Below are 10,521 nucleotides of genomic sequence, written 5' to 3' on the forward strand. Positions count from 1 at the left end.
CGTTTCGATACGTAATTTTTGTTAATGTGAACAGTTTTCGTTTTGCCGACTTATTTTCTCCACCTCTTTGTCTGATCTTCATGCAACGCGGGAGCAAAAATATAATAATAACTTGTCCTGCTTAGACCGGCATTATAACAGCTTAAACTACTTTTATACACTGACACAGCCGATTGCGAAAGCGCCCCGTGACTGCCCCAATCGCTGGAGCTTTACTTCCGCATTCTGCTCGCAGCCGGCGTCACATGCTGAGTCACGTGACTCGTGGCTGCGCTTCGCAGCGTTCCTGAGTCCGCCTTGAAGTCAGGTTATGGTACCGATATTGTATATTGTGAGGTGCTGATTGCTACTGCAATGCTGCCTCTGTGAGTATCTTGTTTTAACTCTCTCATTTAAGAAATATTTTATGTTGGCTTTTTTAAAAATCCATGAATAAACAATCGTGACCTGAAATGAAGTTACAGTATGTTTAGCTATCAGTCTAATTTTATTTTGGTGTAACATGGAGAGTGTATATGTAATTTATTTATTTGTCGATATTTATTATGATTGATGACCAAGATTTTATCGTTGTCTTGTATGTATCTGCTTAAAATTAATGCATAAACGACAATGGCGCAGTGTGACCTCTTAGCGTGCTGTCACCTTACTAGACTGTATTCGGCATATCATTAAATACAAAAGGCAAATTAAGTGTTGGATCGAATGCTTTTATTGTGTTTTTGTACGTGCACTGTGCCTTAAAAGTCATTTAAATTGAATACATTGTAAATAGTATGGTTTATTTTTTTCCAGTGGCACTTTTAAAAGTAAAACGGAAGCATTGGTGCCTCGGTCGTTCTTACCGTGTGTTTTTCCAGGGTCCCTGTGTTTGTCTTGTTTTGCTGTCGTCCCGTTCGGAGCGCCCACTTGGAGCATGATCAGGACACTTCGTAAGGACCGGATCTGACCGATTTGCGGCATCTTTTCTGTTTACATCAGTCTGCGATGTAATCTGCGATAGCCGATTACTAATCACTAATCTGGTTTTTCTATTTAGACGATCGCCTGTAAAATACCAAACTGCATTAATTGTAGCGATGTTTTCTGTTAGACTGCGGCAAATATCGTGTAATTTAAGGATACTAACCATGTTTTACTGGTCAAATACTGATCCTTAATTTCCACAAAAGTATGTTTGATTATACTGATCTTACCGTAGGGAAAAAAAAAACGTTTGTGCTCACGCAAAATAAATAGCTGCCTGGATTGCTTATTTTGTCCTTAGACGAAGCTATTGGGTTAATTCTTCATTATCGTTCTCTTTATCCCGTTTATGCCTTGTGTGTTTAACATCCGCATTTGGGACAAAAGCATGCTGGGCTGCATGATGTGGAAACAAGTCACTTCCTCAGACCCAACAGGTGCTGCTCATACTGTAGCTCTGCTGAATTGTATATTACCCGGTTTAAATGTAGGATACCTGAGGGATGGACCCACGCTGGAAGGGTAGCCAGTTCAGATCGAGTGGAGCTGACCTTCGCTTTAAGGCAGCAGAATGTGGACAAGTTGAGGGGGCTGCTGGAGAGCGTGTCAGACCCAGATTCTGTACAATATGGTATGTTACACTTAATTTCTGTATCAGTTCAGTATTTTTCTCTTTGTGTAATTCAGCACATTTTCACAACATGATGTTATCTCAAAGCAATTTTTATTATCCCTGCCCAAAGCCCCCAGAGAGTAAGACATACAGGAAGAAACCATGGGAGTAACCAGGCTCAAAGGGAGCCACCCATCCTCCAGGGGAAGGGGACGTCCAAATTATCAAAGAACTGTTATATCTGCTACGGTTTAAGTCCGGGTGTAAATGCAGATTCACTGGCAGCAGGGCAGTCAGAAGCAGCTTCAGAGGCTCAGAGAGAGAAGTCTTATACCAGGCTTTCAGTTTAGGAAGCACACTGTCAGTGCTCTCACTCCAGCGTCACACCCCCATGTGGAGTTGGACAGGACCCCCCCACTCCTGCCTCTCCCACCAACTTAAGCTGCCATAGTCAGAACTTACATATCGCACTCGTTTAAATGTCTGCACTGCTTGTATTTTCTTCTACTTTGGCTAATGTACTTTGTAATCCCCTGACCCTCCTCCTCCCCCCTCCCCCCCCCCCCCCCCCCTAGGGAAGTTCCTAACCTTGGAGGAAGTGTCCTCCCTCGTGCGGCCCTCGGAGCTGACGCAGAAGGCGGTGCGGGGTTGGCTGCGTAGCCATGGGGTCACAGACTGCAGGACTGTGCTCACAGATGACTTCCTGCAGTGTGACATGACGACACAGTGAGCACTTCCATTTTCTCTCACGTACCCCCCCCCCCCCCCCCCCCCAGTCTGTGGTTCCCACATGAAATTGTGTTTTGTCAGCGTATTCGAGTGTCTGCAGTCATCACACCCGGTCACATGCTAGCACGTGAATGCTGACCAACCTAAATGCCGCATTTAAGACATTTTCACACTCTTGTGTTTTCAATAATCTCATATGCCATTTAATAGCATAAGACAACATTTTAAGTCCAGACCAAGATTTTGTTTCAGCCAACCAGTTGAGTTCTCTGTGACTGTGACTCTTTATACTCAACTGCTTGGTTGAAACAAAATCCTGGTCTGGATTTGTACTTTCCGAACCTTCTACTTTGGCTAATGTACTTTTTAAACTATCCCCCCCCCCTTGGAGAAAACAATGTGTAACCAAACCTGGATGGTTTGCAGTCTGTCATGGGTCGATAAACATTAATTAATATGCTGTGAATCCTGTGTTTTTAACCTGATGCAAAAAAAGGAGTCGCTTACTGCAGGTATACATCCCAAAAATGGCAACAAAACATACGCACTTTAGCTTTGATTGTTAACATCTCTTAATATATGTTTGTTTGGAAGCAGTGTAGTTTGATAAATAAGGATCTTTAACCTTAGCACCCTGTCCAGCCGCAGTAGATAAGCGACTTGTGGGAAACAGAACCAACAACCTTCTGTTCTCCGCAAGCTGCTTCTCTGCTGAGGTTGGACAGGGTGCTTAAAAGCGATTGCTCTAGCCTGAAATCCAGCTAAATAAAACGGCTGCAAAATCATAAATTGCTTTTGACGAAAGGTTTAACTCGACGGCCGCATTGTAATGGTAATGAAAGCTATCGCTATTTTTAGTGTTGCGTTTATTAAGCCCCGTTACGCAAGATTTGCAGCACTCGGTGATTATGAGCTTGCGTCAGTGGCCTCCGTGCCTTTTGTGCAGGATACCGGAATTTAGATGTAAATGTGATGATATCTGCTGTGATCGTGCTTCCTCGGCATCCAGTGAGAGCATCGCTGTCAGTGTTAACGCCTTCAGGTTCTGAAGGCTGTAGATCCCCTGTGCATCAGTGGTCCCTTCTGCTCCTGGTAAAGCTGCTCTTTCCGCAGGGTGGCTGAGGCGCTGCTCCCCGGAAGCCGCTTCTTCCGCTACGTCAGGGGCCAGCGTGCCTTGGTGCGCTCGCCGGCTCCGTACTCGGTTCCCGATGACCTGGCTCAGCACCTGGACTTCGGTGAGTGCGGAGGCCCGAGGGAGACGCCGTGAGCGAGATGCTTAAACGGGTCTCTGAAAAGGGCCTCTGTTGGCAGTCTGGGCTAATCGCTCAGAATGACCTTCTCCTCGGATACAGTCGGCCAGGCTGCCTCTTAACATTGCCCATGAATATCTTAAAGTGCAACTAACTCATAACCTTTCAGATTTTTAGCATTAAAATGAACAGGGACTTCTCAAACTCCATGCGAATGCAGGCAGAAAGTAATATATGTAAATCCTGGATGTTTTCCTCCTGGTTTGGGGGAATGTTCTTATCTGTAGAAATGCTTGTATTGTGAGAGTTTATTGCTATTCTTAAAAATCCTGACTAAGCAAGTAGCAGTTATTTTTAATGTTCCCTATAGCCCAAGGTGTCTCACCTGCCTAACAAGCCCCCTGAACTCCTTCTGCCTGCAGTGGGCGGTGTTCACCGGTTTCCGGCCAAGCTGGAGGCCGTCAGCAGAGCCTGGACCAATGGGCAGCGTCCGGAGGCGGGCTTCCACCTGGGGGTGACGCCCATCATTCTGAGGAGCCGCTACAACCTGACGGCGTCGGACGTGGGCTGTGCGGAGAACAATAGCCAAGCCGTGGCTCAGGTACCCGTTTGAGCAACACCGACTGTGAGGGACCCTGGGCATTATGCTAATTCCTATGTGTTTATGAAGATTAAAACCTTCCTAATTAATCTGATTATAGAATATTTACCCTAGAACTAGTTGCTGTAGTACTAAAGTGGATTTTATCAAGGAGGAATGTGTATCAGACATTGTGTATATAGTCGTTCTTTATGTGCCGCAATCCTACATGTCCCAGACCACAGAGGTCCGTGTGCAGACAGGCACCTGCTCTGGAATCCTTATCAGCCCTATCAGTTGAATGTTTATTTTTATTCCTTGCAGCAATAGAGGGCAACCAACGGCTTCTGCCCCATGCATAATAAATGCCACATTCCACCCCCAGCCCCCCAAATCTGTCTTAGTAAAATGCAGCAGTTACATGGTCGTATTGAATAGCTGCTAATTTGAGTAGTTTGGCTGGGAGGAAAAGCCTGGGGATGTAAATTAGGGAGCCGCTTGGTGCTGTGTAGCCCAGCAGGGGGACCCTGTCCTGGGCGGCAGACGGGAGTTGGTGCTGTGTAGCCCAGCAGGGGGACCCTGTCCTGGGGGGCAGATGGGGGATGGCGCTGTGTAGCCCAGCAGGGGGACCCTATCCTGGGGGGCAGATGGGGGATGGCGCTGTGTAGCCCAGCAGGGGCCCCCTGTCCTGGGGGGCAGATGGGGGATGGTTATTGGCATGAAGAGCCTTGCAGTTAGCGACCAGGGCTGCACGCCCAGCACAGGGTCACCAGAGCCTGTAAGTTTCAGGTCTTTGCTGCTCTGAGATGAGCTTGAACTTTTTTTTTCCAGCTGGCTCATTTTGCAGGATCAGTTTGAGTTGCCACCTTATTGCATCAGTAGGATTTTTCTTTTTTAATGTTTTATTCATCCTTTGGCCGTAGCCATGTGGGAAACATAAACAGGATTACAGAACGGGCGTCTGACACAGGCTTCCACGTTTATGAAAAATTCAGTCTGACGGGGGACAGGGCAAATAGGTGATGCGTCCTAAAGCTAGCCATCAGGCTAATCATGCATGTAAGATACATGCTACAGTAAACCAAATCCTATTGTAATAAACCCAGCTGAATTAACAAAGCAGCAAATATCCATTGATGAGCCACGTCAGCCTGCTTACACTCTGATGGTGTCACATGGCGTTAAGTTGTGGCTTCCACATGCCTGAAATGAACAAAATTAAGAATGCTAACTGTCCATAGCTAGTCACCTGCACTGGCCGGCCAGTGCTCTGCTGCTCTTACCGGTTTATGATAATTGGACTTGGCAAAATCTTTCATCATCATGGATGCCAAAACAGCGTCTCCTAAACCGGTGTTTCCCAATCCCAGTTGGTCCGTGTCTTCGTTCCCTCCAAGCTCTCGGCCAGACAGTCCACATTATTGCTCCCACGGGAGCTGGGAAGGACCAAAAACGTGGACTGTCTGTGGGTCCCTGAGGACCGGATTGGGAAACACTGCCCTTGAAGATCAGAGGGCGCGATGCTTTTTGTTAGAACAGACAACGTGGCTCAATGCTTGCAGCCTGACTGAAGCTTCCTTGCACAGTTCCTGGAGCAGTTCTACCACCCAGCAGACCTGGCTGAGTTCATGGCCCTCTTTGGTGGGGGGTTCAAGCACATGTCCCAGGTGGCCCGTGTGGTGGGCACCCAGGGGGGTGGCAAGGCAGGGCTGGAGGCCAGCCTGGACGTTGAATACATCATGAGCACGGGGGCCAACATCTCCACGTGGGTCTTCACCAACCCAGGTACGAGGAGCCAGTGGCTTCGTGGGTGTCTGATATGCAGTGACTTTATTTGCATTGTGTAATTATCATCTCAGCTATAACAAATTGAATAAGCTCTATTGTCCCTGTTCATTGTATTGGTAATAATGAAAAAGTAATGAATCCTCTCTGAAATAGCATGTTACATTGTAAAACTGCAAATTGTGCATTATAATCGCATTACTTCCCAAAACGTCTTTAAATTTTAGCCCGACTGTTTAGTAATTAGGAAAATCCAGCTGACTGGGCCCTTAATTGGACAGGCGGTCTGTTTAATTGTTTTCAGTGAAGCTACCTAATATCTTTCATTAAATTTCATCTCGGAGTTAAAATGAATGTCCTCTGTTAAATACCAGAATCCTTTAGTTGTTGTAGACAGGAAAGCACAGCCTCTCCTGCGCAGAAAGCCTGCCGCCACTCGCAGAAACGCAGCCTTCTGACTTTCCGTTCCTGCACTTATGGCGGAGATTCCATTTTGGCTCCGCCTCCCATTGAAAAGGCCTGCGGGCTGCACCTGCTTTTTCCAGGTCGTCACGAATCCCAGGAACCCTTCCTGCAGTGGATGCTGCTGCTTAGCAACATGTCGTCCGTGCCCTGGGTCCACACGATCAGCTACGGTGACGACGAGGACAGCCTGGCGGCCTCCTACATGACGCGCATCAACGCCGAGTTCATGAAGGCCGGTGTCAGGGGCCTCTCCATGCTCTTCGCTTCTGGTGAGCCAGACTAGCTGGTCTACGAACCATCCGTGTGTCGACCAGCGGCGCCAGGCATAATGTTCAGGTCGAAAAACCATCAGGTCAATCACTCCAGCTGACATTGGACAGTGACTTCAATTTAAAGTGAAAATATTTCTCTGTACAGATTTGTGGTTGTTCCTCCACCTTTGAGATATTAATTGTGACTCTTAGACTGGCGTCATAAAATGGAAAAATGGTATCTTTCCTGATTGGATGTTAGCTTAACATCAAGGATTTCTTTTTTGACTTGGAGCATAAATAACTGAATGGATGGTATTTGATCCTATGGCAACTGAATGTTACCATAGAAACATTGGTATCCTGTGATAATAGCATTGACAGTGTGTGACAATTATCTGCAGCATCATCCCTTGGTTACCAGCAAAGTTGACATGACATTTGTTCATAATAAGCACACACATTTGGGGGGAGCTTCTGCAAAATTTGGTGCCCCCACTGATTTTTGTAGAGAGCATGGATATAAGTCAGCCGGCTGTTTTCATGCAGGTGATAGCGGGGCAGGCTGCAGACACTTGTCCAAAGGGAGCAACGCCTTCAGGCCCAGCTTTCCAGCGTCAAGGTAACCATTCATATTTCAGTCTTGCACAGTTGACATATTATCCATCCATCAGTCTTCCAAAAGCTTATCGAGTATAGGGTTGGGGGGGGAGAATGGGGGTCTGCCTGGAGACTCACGGCACAAGGTAGCCCTCACGCCTGCTCCACCCATGATGATGTCTGGTTGTTTTTGCTAATTAAATAAAGGCTGAGATTCCATAGTCACTGGGCTTAAATAGAAGCTGAACTGACACATGGTCTCTTGGTAAACTTACTAAGAGAAACATGCACTCTTTTTTTATATCATTGCATTTCTCACACAATGTGAGCTGTAATTCAAGCTCAGAATCAGCTAAATTGATTTCTTCTTCAAACTAAATGTAGACTTTGTACTGGCTGCTCATAGACTTTCTTGTTTGCTTGTAGATGTTGAGCTGTCACGTATTATAACCACTTGTCTTGCTCTCTTTTCAGTCCCTATGTGACGACCGTGGGAGGGACGTCTTTCCAGAACCCTTTCAAAGTGACCTATGAGGTCACAGATTACATCAGCGGGGGCGGCTTCAGTAACATTTTCCCGATGCCGGATTACCAGGTTATACTGGCTTGTGTGTGTGTTGTGCTTGTATCCACTGATGTGAAATGGCAGCTGACTGGGCGTTACTCCTGCTCATCCTTCTAGGTTAATGCCGTTAATGCTTATCTGAAAGGCGTACAAGCCCTGCCTCCCAAAACGTACTTCAATACCAGCGGCAGGGCCTATCCTGACATCGCGGCCCTTTCAGACAACTACTGGGTGGTATCCAACAGGGTGCCAATCCCGTGGGTGTCTGGCACATCGGTGAGTCAGCCGAAGGGGGCGCTATGCCATGTTTGTCCTTACATCCTGCTTGCACTCGCTACACAGTCCTGTCTACTTTTGTATTGTTTTGTAATATTTTGTACAGGAAAAGGAGAAAGATATTATCAAGGAACACATAACAATTGCCCCTTCCCCTACCTCCATAATAAATACCTCAATGCTGTCGATAACTCACTGTACTTCCGGAGTGATGACTCTGAGGCTAGGGATCTGTGCCAGCAATCGGAAGGTTGCCAGTTTGAATCCCATGAAATCCAGGAGTGATCCTATTCCGTTGAGCCCTTGAGCAAGGCCCTTAACCTGCAATTGCTCTGTGCTGGGAATGACGTTAATCTATCCAGCCTTGCAAACAGGTCCTCCAACTTTGGGGGTTGGTGGCAGGATTGGCACTGCAGCCACTTCACAATGTTCTATGCCATTCAAACTAGTGTGGTGCTGCCACACAGCTACAGTTGGGTTCACATCTCTGAGGTGGTTTGTCGTGTGGTGGTTGTGGCAACTCCTAACCTCACTACTTTCTGTATTGTTTTGTACATACTGAATTTATACTAACAGTCCTTGTACTGACATGCACTTTTTATACATTTATCAACAATGCATCCACACTTTATAGAACAACCGGATTGTAATTGACTAATGATGTTCAAATCAAGGCTTCATGAAGCATTTGTTGTATTCCCTGACCCCACTAGATGCTTTTGGTTAGTTGCATCATGCCTGCTGCAGAGGGGTGTGCAGTTATGCTGTTTTGTGTACCAGGCTTCCACTCCTGTAGTTGGTGGGATGCTGTCCCTCATAAATGACAAGCGCTTCCTCAAGGGGCTGCCCGCCCTGGGCTTCCTCAACCCTCGCCTGTACAAGCTGAAAGGACAGGCTCTCTTCGACGTGAGTATCCCAAGAATGCCAGACCTACAAATGCATGTTTGTTTGTCTGCAGTTTGACATTTGTTTCTGTACAGTTAGCTGTTCTTATTTTTGGGCATACTTCATTCAGTCTGGCGTGCACTCGAATAACCGTTTGTAAACTGGCTGTTTTTAATGGTGAATCGCGCTGAAGTTTCATAGATCTACCACTAGGTGGCACAAGTTGTGAATAAATATAAAATTTTGTTGCTCGTTTAAAGAACGAGCACCAGATGGCAGCATAATCAACTAAAATGTCTTTCTTTGGTATTGCTGACTCTAGTCCTCCCTATGTCTTTCAATGTAGGTGACCGAGGGATGCCACCTGGGCTGTCTGGACGAACAGGTAGAAGGGAAGGGTTTCTGTGCTGCTCCAGCGTGGGATCCAGTTACAGGCTGGGGCACACCTAACTATCCCTCTCTGCTGGCAGCCCTCATGGACTAATAACACTGCCACCTTATAAAGCCTGAATGCTGCCTCATTGTATCAGACACACTCAGCCGGCCTTTTACATTGGTTTTCGCTTATTTTGCTAAACGGCCTCTGAAATGTCAGCACAGTCTCCATTACTGAATCACTGCTCGCAATTTTCAGTTTTCTAACTCTACAGCACTACTTTCAAAAATTCAGTCTGGTAACCACTCTAAGGGAGGGAAAGTGATCAATTGTTCAGCCTTTTTCATTGTTTTGTTTTAAAAAATGGACAAGGGCCTGAGTGAGCTTAAATACACAAATGGTCTGGGTTGACATCACCTTTTAATCTGGTGCAGTTTTGTCTTAGGCTTGTGTGAAGGGCAGTATGTGAGGGGGGGTCTGCAGATTTTCACTGCTGAAAGTAGCTCTTTGCCAGTGGGTTTTTGTGCTTGTGAAATTGTGTGGTGTGTCCACTGTATGATTGTCTTGAGAAGAGACTACATAAAATGATGGTGATTATGGCAGTGAGATTGATCAGGCTCTGCTTGGTTTTCTCTGATGCATTATAACCTATTTTCACAGACTGTGAAATAGTTACCCCAGGTAAAAATTTATATGTGATACTATGCATGTTAGACTTGGTGGCAGTTTAGGGGACTGGGAATAATGTGCATTTAATTCTCATGACATGTTTTATGTAACTAAAACTGGGATGAATTACAGTGTACATGAAAATTGGGGTTGGAATGGTTTTGGCAAGGATTCAGCAACTGTTCTTGTACTGCAGTTAAAATAAAGTCAGATTGATCTCAGGGCTGTTAGTATGTTTGACCTTGTCTGCACAGATAGCATGAAGGTGCCCAGACCGATCAATGCTGAGATAGCAGGGAAGTGACTGATCCAGCATGGGAAGGAGAGACAGAAAAAGGGTGGACGATGTTCTCGTGTGTCAGACATGCCGCTCATGCTTGGTGGTTCATATCCACGTGGCCTCTCGCCCCTTTGACCTATGCATGGTCCGTTGAGGGCGTCTTCAGAAACACCGCCCTACAATCTCTGTGCACAATCGTGTGAAAACCTGGCATCTAGATGGACTTCAAGG

At 46.3% G+C, this 10,521-nt stretch overlaps 1 protein-coding gene across 1 annotated transcript; it reads left to right on the forward strand.

Moving 5' to 3' along the window:
• The first annotated feature begins 216 nt into the window (after positions 1-216).
• On the forward strand, positions 217-10,231 carry tpp1 (tripeptidyl peptidase I). Its single transcript, XM_048974885.1, has 13 exons — positions 217-365; positions 861-932; positions 1,458-1,597; positions 2,155-2,305; positions 3,422-3,543; positions 3,981-4,159; positions 5,725-5,923; positions 6,469-6,657; positions 7,189-7,261; positions 7,714-7,834; positions 7,922-8,080; positions 8,861-8,986; positions 9,312-10,231. The coding sequence occupies exons 1-13, from the start codon at positions 355-357 to the stop codon at positions 9,447-9,449; spliced, it is 1,680 nt and encodes a 559-aa protein (XP_048830842.1). The 5' UTR covers positions 217-354; the 3' UTR covers positions 9,450-10,231.
• Positions 10,232-10,521: the final 290 nt, after the last annotated feature.

The sequence above is a fragment of the Brienomyrus brachyistius genome, chromosome 14 (assembly GCF_023856365.1).
Source record: "Brienomyrus brachyistius isolate T26 chromosome 14, BBRACH_0.4, whole genome shotgun sequence".
NCBI lineage: Eukaryota > Metazoa > Chordata > Actinopteri > Osteoglossiformes > Mormyridae > Brienomyrus > Brienomyrus brachyistius.